The sequence below is a fragment of the Antechinus flavipes genome, chromosome 2, assembly GCF_016432865.1.
Source record: "Antechinus flavipes isolate AdamAnt ecotype Samford, QLD, Australia chromosome 2, AdamAnt_v2, whole genome shotgun sequence".
NCBI classification, from domain to species: Eukaryota; Metazoa; Chordata; class Mammalia; order Dasyuromorphia; family Dasyuridae; genus Antechinus; species Antechinus flavipes.
This window is the reverse complement of record NC_067399.1, coordinates 504,185,933-504,208,637: the sequence shown is the minus strand read 5'-3', so window position 1 is coordinate 504,208,637 and position 22,705 is coordinate 504,185,933. Positions and strand designations below refer to the sequence as shown.

The 22,705-nt window shown below is 36.8% G+C and overlaps 1 protein-coding gene across 1 annotated transcript in view; it reads right to left on the bottom strand.

The window, feature by feature from the left end:
* The window catches only part of CFAP77 (cilia and flagella associated protein 77), a 193,285-nt gene that overhangs the window by 72,159 nt on the left and 98,421 nt on the right, over positions 1 to 22,705 (bottom strand). Inside the window, exons 2-3 of the mRNA XM_051980253.1 lie at positions 18,423 to 18,522; positions 17,459 to 17,687 (exon numbers count right to left, since the gene is read on the bottom strand). Coding sequence (XP_051836213.1) covers positions 17,459 to 17,687; positions 18,423 to 18,522 — 329 coding nt within the window. The remainder of the gene's footprint in view (positions 1 to 17,458; positions 17,688 to 18,422; positions 18,523 to 22,705) is intronic.

Sequence of the window (22,705 nt, the reverse complement as noted above, 5' to 3'; positions counted from 1 at the left end):
CTACCCCTATTCCTAAAATGAATAAATCTAAAAGGTATCATAGAGGGCAATTTCAGGTCTTAAAGAATGGAAAAATCTATGAAAGATTCCTAAGTAAATATATGTTGTTCCAATGGATCTTACTATAGAGAAAATTTTGGTATAGCATCTTCTTCCTAACTACTTTATGGAAGGAATTCATCATAAGTTGGCCTCACATATAAAACATACTGTAACATCAAAAAAAAAAAAAACAAGATGCCACTATAGAAGATTCCATAAGTACCTTGTGTCAATAAAGGGAGGTACCCAGAACCATTGAGTTGTATCTGAAATGTGTGCCATTGATTATGTATTAGGTTCAGGCTATTACTGCCACTGCTATCATTCACATGATGCCATTAGTAAATTTAAGAATCAAGATATAATTTTAGTTACTCTAAATCCCCCCCAAAAAAACAATAGATCTGTTTTTAGGTAGCTCTGTGATTTCATCAGGTTGGATGTTTCCATTATTAATGTAGACTATAACTCCTCCAACCTTTTTTATTCTGTATGATTCTTGTCCTATTATTTTCCAGATCATCCATATCTCCTGGAAGCCTTCTTGTTCATTTGATATTTTGGTACCAGTGTAGTTCTCAGACTGCCCAGATGTTATCTCTGATTTTTGTCCTATGACTGGCCTATCTCCTTTTCTAGTCATGCATTCCTTCACCAAGGTCTTTTATATCATTTCCAACAAAAGAACCACACAACAGACTGTGCCCTATTTATGCTTGCCAAGCATATTTTCATTGTCCTTTGTTTTATTTATAAACATAAATTTGCAATAATCATAATTTAAATTCTAAGGATCATGAAATCCAATGCTCTATAAAGCAAAATATTATCAATCCTTTTAATATTAAAACACTGATTTTAGTTACAAATATCTGAAAGCATCAAATATTTACTGATTTTTTCAATTGTTCCCCACTACCATCACCAATCTAGTGAAGCAGATGCTACCAATGGCATATGTGCCCTGAACTGTGTCATTAATATTAGGGATAGATTTTAACTATACCATCCATACTCTCTTAGTTCCTTTCGTGACCTAGGGCATTTGTGTACAAAACAGCTGTCTCTGGCCGTAAAATGGAATGATAGAGACTACCTTCTACGGGATTTACTCTCCTGACCTTAGCTGTCTAACTTTGCCCTCACCAGCTGAACTAAGTAGTCATAATCCCAATATGATTGTCCTTCGGATATTTAGTCATGCATTCATTCAATTAACAGGCCCTAGTCAGACCACATCTAGAATACTACATAAATTCTAGATGTTACATTTTGGAAGAACATCTATGAATTAGTGAGCATCTAATGGTTCAGCATATCTGAACAGGAAGGGATCTGAAAATGGAGAATGTTGATATATGTAGTACAAATTCAGATTTGTAACTGAAATATGAATTGTAAAGAAACCTTAGACCCTACAAAATGAGCATCATTTTGGATGAGTCCAAAATCAGGACTGTAAAGAATTATATGAAGATAGATGAAAGGAATATGAATGTTTAAACTGGAGTAAAGGAGACTTAGGGGAGAGAGAGAACATGATAGTTATCTTTAAGAATGATCTATGTTCTTAGGCATAGCTGTTGGAATTTATTTTGTCAGACTTCACCTTTATATATTGAGGGCTTTATTTAAGAATTATTGTGGTTTTATTTGCCCATGGTAGGGAAAGAGTTAATGGCATACATTAATAAAAGAAAAAAAATTTGATGAATGTCTCATTTGAGACTTATTCGGACTGGCCACGGAGGGCAAAAGTAGGAACCCTGAGTGTAATGGCAAAGAATTAAATTTAGGCTATAAAAAAGTGTTCTAACAATTAGAGCTAGTTCAAAGTAAAATGAATTGCTTTTGGAAGTAGTGGTATCTCCCCTCACTCTAGGCTTTAAATAAATCTGGGTGACAAATTATTGGTTATGATGGTATATCTTGGTAGAGGGAATCTTTGTTCACCTGTGACTTACCAGGGCTCCTTAAACCTTTTCTACTTGCAATCCCTTTTTGCCTGAGAAATTTTTATGTGACCCCAGGTATATAGGTATGTAAAATAGCTATACAAACCAAACATTTACTGATAAATCATAATTTCATGACCCCCTCATTCAGTTATGAGGCCCCATATGGGATCAAGAACTACAGTTTATGAAGTTGAAAGTTAGACTAGAATGCCCAATGAGGTCCTTTCAACTCTGAGGTTCTATGATTTATTTATTTATTTATTTTTGCTTACTCTATTCAGAGAAAAATGTTAAATGGTGAAAGAGATACAAAGTTTGAATGAGACATGGTTTCTGCACCGAGAGCTTACAGTCTAGGGACACCTATACAAAAAACTATTATGCTCAACAATCTGTGTATATCAGGGAGATATAAAACAAAATGCTGCATGAAGTTTCAAGATAAAAATCATTTCCAACAGTATGAATCAGGAAATACTTCCTAGAAGAGGAGACATTTGAGTTGAGTTTTAAAGAATGGGTAGAAATTCAGCAACCAAAGAGTAGGAAGGCATAAGACAAGGTATGAATAAATGCACAAAGACCAGAAAGTTCAAGGAATGCTGGGAAAACAAAGAACATTTCAGGATTTGGCTGGCCCATGGAGTTCATGGAAATGAGTAACATGAATTAAAGTTTGGCATGTGGTATATAGGGTGTTGAATGCCAAAGAATTTAGTCCTTTAGTTGACAGTAATGGGGAGCCCTTAAAGATTTTTAAACAGAGAAGTTATGCAACCAGATTTTTACATAGGCAAGATCAGTTTGGCAGCAGCCTGATAGTTTAGTTTGGAAGAAGAGGAGATTGAAAGAAAGCCCCATTAGGAGGCTATTGCAATAAACTCCATGAGTAGTAATGAAGTCCTGTATTAAGCAACAGAGGGAAGAAAGGACTTAGGAGTTATGACAGTAGGACTACCACAAGAATTAGTGGTAGTAGATAAAAGAATAGAGTTTTACATAAATACCAACTCACTTTAAAGCAGTTTTGTGTGTGTGTGTGTGTGTGTAATTTTTGACATGTAGATATACTAAGAATATAAGGATATGCTCCTTCATCCAGCATGCAGAAGTTCAGAAAAGTTAGACATATTCTTAATTATTTTTTTAAGTTGGGTTCTAGTGGAGAAGGCAGAAGAACTGGAGACTTCAGAGCACCCAGTACTGACTCCCGATGCTTAGACTGGGCAAGGGCTCAGTGTTGCAAAAGCCATTTCACTGAGAGCAGCCCTTGTAGAGATCAAAAGCCTGAGCGGGAATCCAAGCAATCTGATTGGTGGGGGCCCCATGGGGGAGGCCGGGACCTTAGCAGAGGCTCGTTAGCGCTGACCTTGGCACGGGAGCTGGCTGCTGATGGATAGGGTATGGAGCTGGACAAGCCCCAGGGGAATGTCTGTATTATCTATTATTGTCCCATCAGCGCCTTCCCTGACCCCTCCCTGCTCTGAATGCCACACGCATCAGGGAAACAATAAATCTACGTCTGAGGCCAGGAAAGAGAGAGAGAGAGAGAAGGAAAAAAGAGAAGGGATGAAAAATGTCCTTTTTATGACTCTGGTAACAAAGCTGGCCTTCTAGGGAGGAAAACATTGCTTTGGGGAGGCCAGAGGCGGGGAGAAGTAGAAACAGCTGGACAACTGGAAAGCCTAAGGAAGGGAAAGGAAAAGGGACAGAGACAGCTTCTCTACCCACTCAGAGTCCCCAGTATTTCCCAGGCCATTAAATGGAATTGCAATTGTTTTCCTCAGACTCGTGGAATGCCAGAGCAGGAAGAGAATCTAGAGTTCACCTCATCTAACACCCTCACTTTACTAACCCAGATAATGTCTTGCCCAAAGGCACATACTACTTCCTTAAGTTGAGCCAGGCTTCCTGAGTCAAAGTCTGAAACGCCTTTTATTATACCACACTATTTCTCCCTCTCTCAAAGTGGGCAAGATCTCCTATGAAACTCATTCCAGGCCATTCTGGACTGGCCAGCCAAAGCAGATAGTAGTATTTGTCAAACAAGATAGGGCATCTCTAACTCCATCTAAACTATGCTAGTCTCTCACCCTGTTTCAAATGATTATTAACTTCAGCAGAGTCTGAAAGTCCAGTTCTCTTTTAAAGAAAACATTATTATTTAATCAGGGTTGCTGGGGAATAAAGGGAGAATCTCAGAACTCTTGCAATCAGATATGTGCTCCCTCTTGTGGTCATTCTGGGTTCTGACAGGGGTTTGAAGACGAATAAATCTGTTTTCTCTCTGGCTTTGCTTTTGGAAAACTCTATCTTCCATTCTCTGGAATAGTCTTAGAAAGGGGCTCGTTATTGGTTTATCGGTAGATGGTTCGGATTTTTGGCCACTGGCTCACAGCATAACAAAAGAACCCAGAGTGATTGATGGGCCTATTGTAAATTTGTAAAATAAATCAGCTTGGCAGATAGATTCAAAAAACCTGTCAGGCTGCAAACATTTTTTTAACAGCCTGTAAAATTTTCTCCCATCCTTCACAATTGTGTCAGGCTGATGATGCATCTGATGGCAGCAAGCAGCAGTTCCCGAAAGAAGTACAATGCCAGCTGCAATGCCCATTTTTATTATAATGCTGACTTTTTCCTCAGCTGCTTTTCTTTCAGGGTCTGGGCCTATGGGCCAGGCTAATTTGTGTGGTCGGGGGTGGGGGGGAAGAATTCTGAAGTTGAATTGTGTAACTCTGACCCTCATTCCCAAAGAACAGAAAGAATATAATAAGCTTTATCTTCTGATCAAAAGCATGTTTCATAGAATTAAATAGTGAGGCATCGTATTTCTTACTAAATTCTTATGAATAAATGAATGAAGTATGAAGTTTCAATTCTCAGGATTTAAAAGAATTTAGAGAGCGCATCTTGTTCATTGCCAAATTACCTATTCTGAAATGTAAAATCATTATAATCTTTTCATAGGCTCGTAAAATTTAGAGTGGTTAGGGTCAAATGCCCTCATTTTAGAGATGAGAAATTGAAGTCCAAAGGAAGGCTAGTCACATGGATAGTAAGCATATTTGACACAGAATCTGACCCAGTTTTTGGTCAGTAGTAAATCCAGGCCTTATGATTCAGAGATCTTTCCAGAGGCACAACATTGGGGGGTCCCTCCATTTCAAGAATGACTTGGGTGGCATTTGTGCCTATGCTTTGTCAGCATTACAGTTACTGTATTGCTGTGTATATGTACTGTATAACTGTGCATATGTACTGTGTAATTGTATATGTACTGTGTAACTATACATACTGCATAATTGTATATATGTACTGTATAACTGTGTATATGTACTGTGTAACTGTATATGTACTATGTAACTGTGCATATGTATTCTATAACAGTGTATCTATGTATGTATATATATGTACTGTGTAACTGTGTACATGTACAGAGTATATAGCTGTACTGTATAACTGTATATGCAGAGTAACTGCATATGTGTACTGTGTCTGTGTATACATACTGCATAATGGTGTATTGTGGTGTAACTATGCATATGTACTGTGTAACTATGCATATGTATTGTGTAGCTGTGCATATGTACTATGTAACTGTGTATATATACAGAGTAAACTGTGTATGTGTACTGTGTAATTGTGTGTATATACTGTGTAACTGTGTTGTTCTGTTTGACTGTGTATGTATGTACTATATACTTGTTTATATGTATCGTGTAACTGTGTGTACATGCTGCATAATGATGTATGTACTGTGTAACTATGCATATGTATTTTGTAACTGTGTGTATGTACTTTGTAACTATGTGTGTGTGCTGTGTAACTGTGTGTATGTGTTTTGTAACTGTGTGTATGTACTGTATAATTGTAAGTACTATGTATGTATTGTGTATGGGTATATACTGTGTAACTGTATATGTACTATATAACTATGTGTATATACTATGTAACTGTGTATACTGTATAACTATATATTATTGTATAACTATATATATGTACTGTATGATTGTGTACATATGTTGTATAGCTGTGTATCTATATAGAGTAATTGTGCATATGTACTGTGTAACTGTGTGTATGTACAGAGTAACTCTGTAACTGTGTGTATGTATAGAGTAACTGTGTATATGTACTGTGTAACTGTATATGTACTGTGGCTGTGTATGTTTGTTCTATGTAACTATGTATGTGTACTGTGTAACCGTGTGTACATACTGCATAATGGTGTATGTACTGTGTGACTATGCATATGTACTGTGTAATTGTGCATATCTGTTTTGTAACTGGGTGTACATACTGTATAACTATAACTGTATGTACTGTGTAACTGTATGTACTGTATACTGTGTGTATGTACTATATAACTGTATGTACTGTGTAACTATGTTATGAACTTTATCACTGTGTATGTATTCTCCCTGATTAGAGTGTAAGCTTCATGAAGAACAAGATTGGATTTTAGTTATCTTTGTGTTTTCCCCAGGACAGTACACAGTACACAGCACGCAGTAGGTACTTAAAAGATTGATGAATGAATGTTATTTAAAGATCTATTCTTTCTTCTCCATTCTCACAATCTTAATTTAAAATCAGGCTGTATCCACTTCCCAACTGTAGGACTGTACCTTCTTTTCCATATCTAGGGCAACACCAAATTAAGGTGAAATTAAGGGAAGTTATTTTGTAACTATGAGATGTCTTCTACTGCTGCAGACACAAGAAAGATGACTCCAAAGCTTGGTGCACAGAAGGTGTTATAGCTAATCTTAGCTCCCAGAATTCATAAACTGCCATATGCTGTTCTATTCCCCTCCATGCCACTGGACTGTATCTTAATTGACAATGCTTGCCCAATTAAGAGCTCTAACAATTAAGATGTGCTGGGAGATATGTGAATATTTGCAAACACTTGTTAAAATGTATCAATAATTAAGGGGGGGGTGCTGTTTAAATAGCTGACCTTCTGGCTGTCTGATACTATTGTTTACATAGAGCCACAGAGTGCCTTTTGGGTAGCATTCAGCATTACTAAGTTGGCAGCTGACCTACCAAAGGTCCAAATATCCTTCTCAAATCTGAATTCACTGGCTTTGGGCAGCATCTACACAGAGCAAATAAAAGGGAGGTAGGAGGATGTTAGCCAAATCATTCAGTCCCCAGCCTGCTATTTAAGGGAAAAAGTGTTGAAACTGTCACTTGTTCTTAACCTGAAGTCCATAAACTTACTATTTTAATATATATTAACTATGAATAATTTGCATGTCCATTGGGTTTCCTTTGTAATCCTAGGTATAGTTTTTCATGCATTTAAAAACATTATTCTGAGACATGATTCAGTTTTCACCAAAATGGTAAAGGAGCCAATGGCCAACTCCCCCACTCTTCTTTAAAAAAAAAAAAAAAGTTATAATTAGTCTTTGATCTAGGTGATCTTCCTTCTTTGGATGAAGAGCCAGCCTTTTACTTCACTTTATTTGTTTATTTGTTTTTCGTTAGGCAATTGTGGCTAAAGGGACTTCTCCAGGGTCACACAACATACAATAACAACACAAAGTGTTAAGTATCTGAGGCTGGATTTGAACTCAAGTTCTCTTGACTTTAGGGCCAGTACTCTATCCGCTGTGCCATCTAGCTGCCTCCTTTTTTACTTCATATTAACCATTCTTGAATTAAACCATACACAAAGAAAAAAAATCTTTGCCTTTAAGAAGTTTTCATTCTAATAATGGGAGAGAATATATACACAAATAGATATATACAAAGTGCATAAGAAAAGTTGAAAAAATAACTTAAAGGGTACTATCAATTGGGGGAAGCCTCCTGAAGAAGAAGGTGTTGAGTTGAGCTTTGAAGGAAGCCGGGGATTTTAAGAAGCAGAAAGAAGAAGGGAGAAAAGTTCAGACCTGAAGGACAATGGCAGAGATAGGAGATAGAATTACAAAAGGATTATCAGAGGTAGAATGAAAGTAAAATCTCACTGATCCACTATATCACAATTGTTTCCTGATGAGCAAGTTTCAAGAGTATTCTAGAACTAGTTCAAGTGGCTTGATTGTTAAATTTTCAGTGCTCAAATCATCAAACACTATAAATCAGGACTTTTGTTTTGTTGCTTGTTTAGACTTACTTAAACTGATGGAAAAATGTTTATTATGTAGATTATATTTAAAAGTTTATCATGTGTCCATTATGTACATTTTTTTTTTAAAAAAACGAGCTGGTTGTTAGATATTTACACTGTTTCCATTTTTTGGGCCTCCTATTACACATTTACAAAAATAAGAAAGCTGAGGCAATTATTTCGATAGACTTTCTAATTCTGTGATTACCAACCTAAACTTAGAATGAACTTCTCAAATACTTAGTGCTGGGTGGTATGCTATCATTAACTCCTCAGTAATGTGGGTATGATTTGGTCTTTAACATGCTTTTAAAGTAAAGAAATAAATACAATCAACCATTATAAAAGGTGGTCATTAGCAAATGGGGCTGGTGCCCCATAACTTTAAAGTAATAGCCACATTACTGCCTAGGACTGATTATTTTTTAAACCCACCTCTTCCATTTATGCTGTAGGGCTGTAGTTTTGTCAGGGAAAGTTGGGCAGGCCAGCCAAGCTTTCCAGCAGCCATTTAACCTCCATTTATGAAGAAATAAAGCAAAATTGATGCTGATTGGGGCCTGCGTTGGGGGATATTTCTGGTCCATAAAAGCCCTTTCCCCTGCAATTTGCTGAGCTGCCCTGTCATATCAGGAAGAGCTGGTGCTGATAAAGATAAAGCTTTATCGCTGGGGTATTTGCTGCTAACAGCAACCTAATGCAGCAGTTTCATTTTGATGCAATTAATGTTAATGTCTGCTACGAAAATTGTCATTAAATACCATTTTAAAATCCATTCAATTTGCATATGCAAAGCCCATTTACTATCACAGAAGATAGAGCCAGCACTTCATCACGCCCTTTTCCTAGAATTTGTAGCCAATGGATTTTATAGCGATTTAAGATTTCATATTGAAAGCCAGATGATAATATACGTCCTTTCAAGCAGCCCGGTGGATTTAGAAGATGTAATGAGCAAAAGCAGCCACAGAATCAGAAAATGTTGCAGGTGTCTTCCGTTATACCTTAGCATTCAAATAGCAGGATTGCTAGGCTGTGAGTCAAGAAATCTAGGCTGTAGTTATGTCTTTAGGTGTGCGACCTCCTGTGATCCAAAGCACCTTTGTGAGCCTCAGTGATATTGCCTGTAAAATGGGGGATAATAATGCTACTAATAATTCTTCAGAAGACTTAAATGAAAATAAAGCCAAACAGATGCAAAAGCCCTTTGAAAATAAAAAGCAGGAGGCAGCTAGGTGGCGCAATGGATAGAGCACCAGCCCTGAAGTCAGGAGGACTGAAGTTCGAATTTGGTCTCAGACACAACACTTCTTATCCTGGGCAAGTCACTTAACCCCAGTTGCTTCAGCAAAAAAAAAAAAAGAAAGAAAAGAAAAGAAAAGAAAAAGAAAAGCAGGTGGAAATGTACAGTGTGTACATTTCGTTGTTGAAGTTTTTAAAAATTATTATTATTCATATTTCTTTGATTATAACCCCATTTGGATTACCTTTGCCAGCAGCCCAGAAAACACAGTAGTTATTGCTGAACTGGAAATTTCCAGACCAAATAATCATAATGGCTAGTATTTGCATAGTGCTTTGAATTTTACAAAGCACTTTGCAAATAGTATTTCATTTTATCCTTACAAGAATCCTGGGAGGTAAATGTCAATATTGTCCCCATTTTTCAGATGAGGAAATGGAGGCAGAGGATTAAGACATTTGCCCAAGATCATAGAACTTATAAATGTCTGAAGCTGAGTTTGCCTAGTCTTCCTAGCCACTGCACTCCCTTGGTGCCTCCTATGTGTCTGCTATATGGAAACACTACCTTCCCAAGCAACACTGACATTTGAGGAATTTCTTTTTCTTTAAGAACTAAGGCATGTGGGAAACAACAATATTGCTCTAAGAGAAATGATTACTTTAAGTACATAGTTATGTCCATCAGCATATATAGTCAGCCACTTTAAATGAATGCATGTATGAAAAAGCATTTATTAAATGCTTATTCCATACAAAGCACTGATCTAATTTCTTGCCGCTGAACCCAGATGGCTCTGGAGGAAAGACTGAGGCTGGTGACTTTGCACTTTCACTTAAAATCACTCTCTAATGTCCTAATCCCCTTAGAGAATAAAGGACAAATAACAAGCTAACAAGGAGACAAGAATAGGAAAGGGAAGTCATTTTCTTTTCTCTCTCTCTTTTTTTTTTTCTTGCAAGGAAATTTGGATTAAGTGCCCAAGATAACACAGCTGTAAGCATTAAGTGGCTTAGACCACATTTGAACTCAGGTCCTCCTGATTCCAGGGTCAATATTCTCCCTACTGCACCATCTAGCTGCCCCAGTAATTCCCTACTTTCAAAGAATTCACATTCCACTGGAAGAGACTATATAGACAGAAAGTTTCAGCTGCAAGTCAGAGGGAAAAGTCCCATGGTTCTTAACGTACCACCACAAAATGGATAGTAACATTTCTTCTTTGATGCCAGTTCCACTAATGAAAATCCTGTCCATCTCGGATATTGAGCCATTTGACAAGGCCAAGAACAAGTGACAAGCATTTTCTTTCCTACATTTTCAGTAGTTGTGACCACGAGGGGTCAATAGTTCTGTAGAAGCAGCCATCAGGTAGCATCTCCTTAGTGCTTGTTGACCTGGATTATGACTGCACTTTCCTCCTAAGTTTTTCAAAATTATTTGTCTTTACAATATTCTCAATGTATAAATTGTTATCATGATTCTTTTAATTTTGCTCATCAACTCATCTAAGTCTTACCGGATTTATATAAAACTATTCTCTTCATAATTTCTTATAGTATGATAATATTTCATCACATTTAGAAATCATAACTAGTTCAGCCATTCTCCAATTGACCATCCTCTCAGAGCGCCATTTTAAAAAAATCTATAAATATTTGCGTATATCCTTAGAATTAATTTTTCTTAGGACTAATCTCTCCCTAGTCTTCCTCTAACTCCCCATTCTCCATTCTCCTCATTCCCTCCAATTTTCCTGTTGAATGAAATATATTTCTGTACCCAACTGTGTGTGTTTATTCTTCTCTCCTTTGAGCAATTCAGATGAGAGTGAGGTTCAAGGATCACCAGCTCTCCTCCTTCCTTCTTATTTTTTAATATTCTTCTACTTGTATACTCTAATCATGTGAAATAATTGTCTGTAATCTTACTTCCCCTTCCTTCTCCTTACCCAAGTTTATTTTTCTCCTCTTTCCATTTTTCTTTTAAGATCATCAAGACATAACAGAAACAGAAGATTTGGTCTAAATGGACTCTATGGTTCCCGATGATGATAGGTTTCAGACATATGTGTGTGCATGTATGTATATGTATGTTTGCATATGTGTACACATATCATGTCCACATGTTAAAATGTAAACATGCTATCTCTGTTTATTCTATAATGAGTTTTGTTTGTGTTTTTTTATGTTTCTTTTGATTCCTCTAATTGTTTGGAATGCTTAAAAGTCCTATATTTAATTAAAGATTTATTTTTCCCCTTGTGAGATTATACTCAGTTTTGCTAAGTAACTTATTATTAGATATAAGCCTATATACTTTGCCTTCTGGAATAAAGTCTTCCAAATTCTCCCTTTCTTTATGGTGGTGGCTTTTAAATCACATGTGATCCTGACTAAGGCTTTTCAACACTTGAATTATTTTCTTGTAGCTGCTTATTTTTCCTTTGATGAGAAGCTCTGGATTTTGGCTACAATATTCCTGAATTTTCATTTTAGAATTTCCTTCAGGAGATGATGGATAGATTCCTTCTATTTCCATTTTCTCTTTGATTCTAACAGGTTTAGGTAATTTTATCATTTCTTGAATTTATGTTGTCTAGACTCCTTTTTAAAATTCCTATCATAACATTTAGATAGCTCAGTGATTCTTAAATTCTTTCTTTTCAATCTATTTTCTAGATCAATTGTTTCTGCTATAATACTTTATATTATCTTCTATTTTTCCAGTCTTTTGACTTTGTTTTAATATTATCTCTTGGAATCATTGGCTTCCATTTGGTCCATTCTAATTGTTAGGAAGTTTGTTGTTTAGACAAGGTACCCAAATCCATTGTGTCAACAACTTCTTATGTTAATTCCTTTTCCAAATCTTTCTTCTATATCTCTCACTTTTTACTGCTTTTTTCCTCCTCTAGTGTTCTCATTTCACTTACCAAAAATATTTTAAAAGATTCTTAAAGCTTCATCTCCTCCAGAAATTATAGTTGAATTTGTGCCTAAACTATGTTTTCCTTTGAGGTTTTGCTTGAGGATGCTTGAAAGTCATTCTCTTCTCCTGGGTTTGTATTGTAAGCATCTCTGTCACTATATTCATTTTTGATGCTGGGATTCTTTTTTGTTTGTTTGGTCATTCCTTAAATGTTCATCCTGATTTCAAATTTGATATTAAGTCCAAATTTGATGCTCTTCTAGAGAGAAAGTCTGGGATGATCCTATTTTGCTGCTTTCTTGAAGGAATTTAATATTATGTTATCCCAGGCTCTCAGGGACAGCTTAGGCTAGGAATCTGCAGTTTATCAGTACTCCTGAGTGCTCTAACTCAGGGAAAAGTCTGATCACTGGCCCCCTGGTCTTTGCTCTGCAAGTTTCTGACCTGGATTTGGATTTGAGCAATAGTAGAATGCTGCTAGACTCAGCCCCTATTAATCAACTGGGAAGTTCAGCTAGTTCAGAGTGGCAGGACTGCAAGCTTCCATTTAATCTAAGGTTCCTGCCTTGCAGGCTTCAGACTGGACTAGCCCCTTCTCTATCCTGGGATTCAAGCTATACAGTTGCTATTTGTTTTCGTTTTTTAACTTTCTCCTCCTTCAGTACACAGCCTAGTACCTGAGGACAACCCTTTTCCCCTAGAAAATCACCATTGGGCACAAGTCCCTTCCTTACTCTGTCCTTGATCTGGCACCTGGAACTTGGTAGTGACAAAGCTTCCAGTTGGCACCTGTTCTCACTCCTTATAAATTGTGAGTCTTGGTCCTCTTCTTGCTCTGCAGTATAACTTCTCACTGTGCTGGAATGCTTCAGGTTATCCTCTAAGCCAGCAGTTCTCAAAATCTGGTCCAGAGCATCCTGAGGGATCTCTGAAATCTTTTCAGAGTCTACAAATTCATAACTGGTTTTTATTTTTAATGTGATCAATGTCTATAACTATAATCCACATAAACAAAAACTCTTTGGACAGATCCTCAATCATTTTTTAATAGGATAAAGATATTGAGAACAAAAGTTTGAGGACCACTGGACCAAAGGCTTAGAGGCTAAACCTTTCATGTTCTCCTACCTCACTTCTGCTTCCTAGATTCCTTCATGATTCAATCCCACCTTGAGAAAGGTCTTTCTAATGAGATTATAAATAAATTGGAAGAGCATAGGATAGTTTACCTCGCAGACCTGTGGAAGAGGGAGGAATTTATGACCAAAGAAGTACTAGAGATCACTATTGACCACAAAATAGAAAATTTTGATTATATCAAATTGAAAAGTTTTTGTACAAACAAAACAAATGCAGACAAGATTAGAAGGGAAACAATAAACTGGGAAAACATTTTTACAATCAAAGGTTCTGATAAAGGCCTCATTTCCAAAATATATAGAGAATTGACTCTAATCTATAAGAAATCAAACCATTCTCCAATTGATAAATGGTCAAAAGATATGAACAGACAATTCTCAGACGAAGAAATTGAAACTATTTATAGACATATGAAAATATGCTCCAAATCATTATTAATCAGAGAAATGCAAATTAAGACAACTCTGAGATACTACTACACATCTGTCAGATTGGCTAGAATGACAGGGAAAGATAATGGGGAATGTTGGAGGGGATGTGGGAAAACAGGGACACTGATACATTGTTGGTGGAATTGTGAACACATCCAGCCATTCTGGAGAGCAATTTGGAACTATGCTCAAAAAGTTATCAAACTGTGCATACCCTTTGATCCAGCAGTGTTTCTACTGGGCTTATACCCCAAAGAGATACTAAAGAAGGGAAAGGGACCTGTATGTGCCAAAATGTTTGTGGCAGCCCTGTTTGTAGTGGCTAGAAGCTGGAAAATGAAAGGATGTCCATCAATTGGAGAATGGTTGAGGAAATTGTGGTATATGAATGTTACGGAATATTATTGTTCTGTAAGGAATGACCAGCAGGATGAATACAGAGAGGACTGGCGAGACTTACATGAACTGATGCTGAGTGAAATGAGCAGAACCAGGAGATCATTATATACCTCAACAACCATACTGTTTGAGGATATATTCTGATGGAAGTGAATCTCTTCGATAAAGAGAGCCTTAATTGATCAAAGATGGAAAGAAGCAGCTACACCCAGAGAAAGAACACTGGGAAATGAATATAAACTGCTTGCATTTTTGTTTTTCTTCCCGGGTTATTTATACCTTCTGAATTCAATTCTCCCTGTACAACAAGAAAGCTGTCCGGTTCTGCACAAATATATTGTATCCAGGATATACTGTAACCTATTCAACATGTAAAGGACTGCTTGCCATCTGGGGGAGAGGGTGGAGGGAGGGAGGGGAAAAATCAGAACAGAAGTGAGTGCAAGGGATAATGCTGTAAAAAAATTACCCTGGCATGCGTTCTATCAATAAAAAGATATTAAAATTAAAAAAGAAAAAAAGAAATCAAACCATTCTCCAATTGATAAATGGTCAAAGGATATGAACAGACAATTCTCAGATGAAGAAATTGAAACTATTTATAGACATATGAAAATATGCTCCAAATCATTATTAATCAGAGAAATACAAATTAAGACAACTCTGAGATACCACTACACACTTGTCAGATTGGCTAGAGTAACAGGGAAAGATAATGCGGAATGTTGGAGGGGATGTGGGAAAACAGGGACACTGATACATTGTTGGTGGAATTGTGAACACATCCAGCCATTCTGGAGAGCAATTTGGAACTATGCTCAAAAAGTTATCAAACTGTGCATACCCTTTGATCCAGCAGTGTTTCTATTGGGTTTATACCCCAAAGAGATACTAAAGAAAGGAAAGGGACCTGTATGTGCCAAAATGTTTGTGGCAGCCCTGTTTGTAGTGGCTAGAAGCTGGAAAATGAAAGGATGCCCATCAATTGGAGAATGGTTGAGTAAATTGTGGTATATGAACATTATGGAATATTATTGTTCTGTAAGGAACGACCAGCAGGATGAATACAGAGAGGACTGGCGAGACTTACATGAACTGATGCTAAGTGAAATGAGCAGAACCAGGAGATCATTATATACCTCAACAACGATAGTGTTTGAGGATGTATTCTGATGGAAGTGGATCTCTTCGATAAAGAGAGTTAATTCAGATCAAAGATGGACAGAAGCAGCTACACCCAAAGAAAGAACACTGGGAAATGAACATAAACTGCTTGCATTTTTGTTTTTCTTCCCGGGTTATTTCCACCTTCTGAATCTAATTCTCCCTGTGCAACAAGAAAACTGTTCGGTTCTGCACACATATATTGTATCTAGGATATACTGTAACCCATTCAACATGTAAAGGACTGCTTGCCATCTAGGGGAGGGGGTGGAGGGAGGGAGGGGAAAAATCGGAACAGAAGTGAATGCAAGGGATAATGCTGTAAAAAATTACCCTGGCATGAGTTCTATCAATAAAAAGTTATTTTTAAAAAATCCTAAAAAGAAAAAAAAAAGAGAGAAAGGTCTTTCTTAGTTTCTCCATTTTATCTCTTTAGCCCTTTCTGCTGGTAACTTCCTTCTGAGATTAATTCCCATTTACACCATATATTTTGTATGTAAAAGTTTTTACATGTGGTCTCCCCTATTAGACTGAGCTCCTCAAGAGCAGGGAATATTTTTGCTTTCCTTTGTATCCAGAATTCTTTCTGGCACATAGTAAATACTTAGGAATTTTTTGTATTTTAAGTATTTCTTTCATAAAGGAAGAAATACATTAGCTGTCCCTTATCTGATACTTTGTACATTGAATAGCTTGGGACACTGTTAATCTCTTTTATGGAGATCCTAAACATGAGCCAAAACTAAATGGTGATAAGAGTTTCCCTGAGATTCTGGGAAGAGGCATATAGAACTGGAGAGTATGATTAAAAAACCTGAATCTCCTTTCCTTAGGATCAGACTTCTGCAAGAATGAATACAGGTCCATGTAAGTTCAGAGCTCCCTTGTAGAAGTTCATTCCTCACCCCACCTTAAACTCTAAACTCTAACACCAGTGACATTTGAAAATTTTAATGTTTCCTTCTACCTTTCTAGTTTTACCTCATCTTCACACTAGACTACACCAGATTAGTTGGAATCCACTGATGATTTCTAACTTCTTTATCTTTGTTCATTCTGGTTTTTTCTATGTCTACTCTAGCTCTCCTATACAATACTTATACATCCTTCAAGACCCAGCTCAAATCCCATCTTCTCCATGTGGCCTTTCCTGATCTTCCCAAGAAGAAACGATCTGTTTCTTCTGAGTCCACATGGCACTTTTTATTTTTTATGGAACTTTCTCAGTCTGGAATGAGTGAGATACAGTTCTTTGTCAAAGCGTGAGAATGATATAGGAAAAAATTCAGTCATTGCCATCCTAAGCATTCTGAGATCTTACATAAACATGGATAATAAACCCCCATTGTTAGGCAGACAAAGTCTGTGGTGGGCCAAGGGATCAAGTCCCTTCATCCAGAGAGAAAGGTAGAAAGAATCAGCTAGAACAACTGAAGAATGCATGAATGCAACCCTTTCCTTTAAGGAATCCTGCCATCCATTATGTACATCTTGATCTAGCTTTACTCATAAATTGGAACATTCAAAAGCTAATTGGAATTTGCTTATTCCAAATCAGAGCATTTGAAACAGGCTATAGGAGTTTTTGCCTTCTTTAGAATAAAACAGGACTAACTCTGAAACTGCAACCACTGGGACCTACTCTAGTTTTGGACAATGTTGGGGCTTTTCCCCGCTGAAACTGTCATATTCACTTTTACCACTCAGACAACCAAAGCACAGTTGGGAAATTATGAATGGCCTGCAAAGCTGACTGACACACATATATATCTTTTTTCTTTTTTGAAATGCACCATTGGTGATTTGCTTAATATCAATAAATCTATGGTTAGATTTAAGGAATTTGGGCTATGTTTGGTTCTTTGAGACATCAAACTATGTTAATTCACTCAGAAAACCTGAGATAATATTCCCATTAACCACTACCTCAGCATTTTTTTTTTTTTTTGGCTTGTGCTCTGATTCCAGAGGTGGGATAGAGTACAGAGGAAAGGATGAAGCTTTGGTTACAGCCAGGCCTTACCGTGCCTGATTCCCATAGGTAATATCGGGAGGGACATATGACAGGTCCTTTTTAAAACGCCTCTCATCCTGGTCACTCCTGCGAATATCATTGAGTTGACGGTATAGGAAATGTTCCTTGGCTGTGACCAGACCAGCCTTGATTGCACCCCGGTTCATGGCAATAAAATCTCGAGTCATAGCCTGGGGAGAAGTGGGTTGCTGTTTCAAAACATCCCAGTGTCCAATGGCTATGGGGAAAGAGAAGCAAAAGAATAATGGAGATACATTCAAATCTTTCTTTCCTTCCTTTTCTTCCCCTCCTCTTCTTCCCCCAACAGATCCCCATTGTACCTCTTCCTCCCACATTCAAACTTCTAGTCTCTCCTTTTCTTTCTTTTTGGAAGCAATTGGGGGTAAGTGACATGTCCCAGGTCACACATGTTTTTATTAAGTGTTTGAAACCAGATTTTGAACTCAGATCCTCCTGACTTCAGGGTCAGTGCTCTATCTATTACACCATCTGGCTGTCCCTAGTCTCTCCTTTTTTAAGTTAGTTGTTGACCTCTCAGAAGAATTATAACCTATCCCTAACTCAGATACTCACAATAGAAGCCGACCACATGCCACTGGAAAAATTCCTTTCATCCCAAATTCTGAGCTATAAAGTACATCAGAGGTCATCTGGTCCAGCATATGAGGATACTGAGGGCCAAAGATATATTTAGCAACTTGCCAGAGACAAAAAACTGGATTTGAAAGGAAGTCCAGTGACTCCAAATTCTTGCCTTTTTATATTTCACAGGTACTACATATTAGATTAGATCCTTAACTCTGACCCCTTCTGGCTGGTCCTATCCTCCTGCCATTCATCTCTCAGCCAAATGGAAAATCATGACCCACCAGCTAGGGGTAGAGTGGTTTGCCCTCATGTCCAATCTTCGACTTGCTCTTGCTCTACAACATGCAAACTTATACCATCTTACCTTCTGGGACTCCTCCATCTATCTCTTGAACATACAATCCATAGTTAAAATTTATTCCAGGAAGAGTGCTGCTCCTTTCTCGAGGCTTCCCAAGTTCAGCCTACCAGAGAAAACAGTGGGAGAAAAGGTAAAGAACTAGGAGTCACATTTTTTTCCTTTTTGATTTTATTTTTTCTTGTGCAGCAAGATAACTATATAAATATATATGCATATATTGGACTTAACATACATTTTGACCATGTTTAACATATATTGGATTACTTGCATCTAGGGAAGGGGATGGGAAGAAGAGGAAAAAAAGTGGAATACAAGATTTTGCAAGAATTCATGTTGATATTTAACATATATAGGACTGCTTGCCATCTTGGGGGGGGAGGGAGGGAGGGGAAAAAACGAAACATAAGTGATTGCAAGGGATAATGCTGTGTAAAAATTATCCTGGCATGGATTCTGTCAATACAAAGTTATTATTAAATAAAATTAAATTAAAAAAAAAAAGAAAAATTATCCATGCATGTTTTGAAAATAAAAAGTTTTAATTAAAAAAAAAAGAATTCATGTTGAAAAATTATTCATGCATATTTTTTGAAAATAAAAAGCTTTAATAAAAAATAAAAATAACTTAAAAAAAGAACTAAGGATCATGTCAAGCAACCAGTCAATAAATAGGCAATACAGTCACAAGAGGACTAGCTTAGGAGCCAGGAAGCCTATGGTCTAGAAAAAATCACTACCTTACTACAGCCTGTGTTTGGTGTTCAAGGCCCTTCATAACCGGCTCACTCTCCTATATTTGCAATCTTCTTAGACTTCACACCCTTCCACCTCCCACCTATTCTGCCATCCAGTGAAAATGGTCTCCTTTTCCATTCCTCCAAGAAGATACCTCATCTCTTTATTCTGAACATTTTCACTGTATGTCCTCCATATCTGGAAGGCTCTCCTTACTTCTATTTCCTGATGCCAAAGTCCCCATTGCCACACTCTCTTTCCATGATGATGATGTTCCTCAATTTCTTCATCTTGCAGAATGAAGGGATTCGACTCCTGATATCCTTGACTTCCTTCAAGTCCCTTCCAGCTCTAAAACTATGATCCTATGAATGGGATGATGGCTAGAAGCAAAGATGGAATAAAGGGTATGGCCACAAAATCCCTTTCCAGAGAGGCAATTGTGAACCAGAAACAACTTTCCTCTTTAAAAAATTACCTTTATCTATCCAGGGGTTAAGTAAGGAAGAAAACACGCAGGTTATGGTTGCTATTAATCATCTAGTCCCCTTCCCCTTAAAAAAAACCCCACAACTTTTTAAAGGTATTTTGTTTTCATGTCACCTTCATTTCTGAATAAATTTCTCTTTTTTCAAACCATCACTGTAACAAAGAATAAAAAAGAGAGGGAGGGAATTATTTCAGAAAAATAAACCAATACATCAATGAATCTGATGAAATGTGGTCTTTCCATTTACATAGTTGTAGTCACTAAGTATAGTATTTCTTCAACAATCAACAGGATGATTTCAGAGAGACCTGGAGAGACTTACATGAACTGATGCTAAGTGAAGTGAGCAGAATCAGGAGAACAGTGTGTGTGTTGCGTGTGTCATCAAGATCATACGATGATCAATTCTGATGGATATGGCACTTCTCAACAGTGAGGTGATTCAGGCTAGTTCCAAAGATCTTGTGATGAGAAAGCCATCTGCACCCAGAGAGAGGACTGTGGGAAATGAGTCTGGATCACAACATAACATTTTTACTTCTTTTGTTGTTATTTGTTTGAATTTTATTTTCTTTCTCATATCTTTTCCCTTTTTGATCTGGTTTTTCTTGTTCAGCAAGATAACTATATAAATATGTATGTGTCTATTGGATCTACATATATTTTTACCATGCTTAACATATATTGGATTACTTGTCATCTAGGGGAAAGGGTGGGAGGAAGGGGAGAAAAGTTGGAACACAAGGTTTTACAGGGGTCAGTGTTGAAAAAAATATCCTTGCATGTGTTTTGAAAATAAAAAGCTTCAAATATTCCTCATTTCTTATGGCACAATAATATTGCGTTACAATCACATTACAATTTATTTAGCTATTTCTCAATCAATCAAAGCACCACAGTTCCATCTAATAAAGGGTTACAGAAGCAGGAACAGTGGAAGATAAGGGTACTAGAGAAATAGTAGGAACCAAGAAGAGGCAGAGGTGTGGAGAGAAGACTAAGTCGCACTTGCTGCTGACTAAAAATTCAGTTCTGACAGGAAATGAGTGCTATGAATGGGAAAAACTACTTTCCTCTTAGAATATTTCCTCTGTGAAAGCTACAAAGCCTTGGTGCAGAGATGAAAGAATCTTTCTTCTTTTTAAATATTTATTTACATTTATTTACATATATATTATGTATATATGTATATATTATATATAAATACATATGTATTATATATATATTTATAAATCTAGAGCACTCTCCTTATTTCTAACCTATTTTCCAAGGACAATTTAATTAAAATATTTATTATTATTTTCTTGAGCTGTATCCTATGGATCCAGGACTATCCAATAGATAGGGCTAGAAAAGAAATTCATAGCCAAAATGTAAAAAATCCACCAAATTAGGGACCTTTTCTTTTATCCTATAGGCAATAGGGAGTTGCTGAAGGTGCTAGAGCAGTGACATGGTCAGGCCTGTGAATTAGGAAGATACCTTCTAACACTAACCTGGATTCTCAAGTCTCTTCCAGCTCTAATTTTGTGTGTTTCTATCTAGAGCTAGGGAGATAGATTAAATGACTTCTCTAGGCATTTTTCAGCCTCAAGATTGTTTTTTCTGTTCTTATTGATGTCCATATCAAATCCCAGACATTGAATCTCTTCAGAACAATGACTGCTGCCAAGTTTCTGGTACCATGAAGGTCTCAGCTATAAAGGGTTGTTTGGAATTCATTCCATATGATTCACTGTTGCACCAAGACAAAGCTCTGGCCTCCTTTGTTTATTAAAATTATCAGCTTCTCCAGTGACTGCAGGGGAAGTTAATTAAAATGTGGCTCTTCCATTAGAACCCTCTCTTCTCCCCTGAGGCATCTGTGAGCTTTCTTAGCCTGGAGGTGGACTGACAAACTCTGGAGCAAACTATTTTCACAGGGGGACATTTTGCTTTCAGCTCAGGTATCCTTTAGTCTACAGACTGTTGGTTTAGAAATGAAAAAAAAAAATCTATGCCCAGGGAAATGGTCATATTGTCTTGTACTTCTCTAATGTATTTGTCAAGCACTCCTGTTTTATAACCTAGTAAATTGGAAGCTCCATGGAAGGCAGAAGCTTATCTGTGATCACTCATATCCACATAGAGCTTTATAAAGGGTTTATAAAGCACTTTCCCCACAACTTTGCAAAATAGGCAATGCAGCTGCTATCCCCATTTTGCAGATGAGCAAACTTGGTCTAAGAAAAGGGCAGTAACTTGTCTGCATCAGACAGATAGATTCAAACTCAAATCCCTCTTTACTTACTTTTAAGGCTTGGGCTAAATTCAGCACTCATACCATATTCTACCGCTCTCCTATAATACCCAGTACAGTGTTCTGGGAAGGAAGGAAGGAAGGAAATGAGGACAGATTAAATGTCAAGAGTCACCCTTAGCTAGAACTAAGTATGCTGCTTCTGCTGAAAAAAAGGGTCCAATTACATAATTTCTCCTTTGTCACTAACTAACTGTGGGCTTTTAGGTACCAATAGAAACCAAAAATAAGCAAGTGAAAGGCTGCAACGCACCTAATAGACATAGGTTAGAAATTAGAAAATATAATTTTAATGTATTATGAGAGCTCTTGACTAAGAAATGATGGACTAAATATACAGAACAAGCCATATTTGGACATGGAAAAATGAGAATTTGTTTTGCTTGGCTATCCTCATTTGTAGCAAGAATTTTGTTTTTGTTTTTGTTTTTTGTTTGTTTTTTTTTTTGAATGGGGAAAGGGAAGTGGGAGAAAAAAAAGATGCTTGATAATTTTTAAAAATTATGTTTAAAAAATGAAATGGTGTGATGAGTGTGATACATTCTCATTGTAACTCCTTTCTTTGTATTTATAAGTCTAGAGCAAGCATTTTGTCATAGATTTTAAAGATCAGTTTCCATTAGAACCTGCCTCACCAAAAACAACAATAACAACATATATATATGTGTGTGTATATATATATATATATATATACACACACATATATATATAAACACATTTTATATATGCTTGTATGGATACATATTATATTCTCAGATGAAA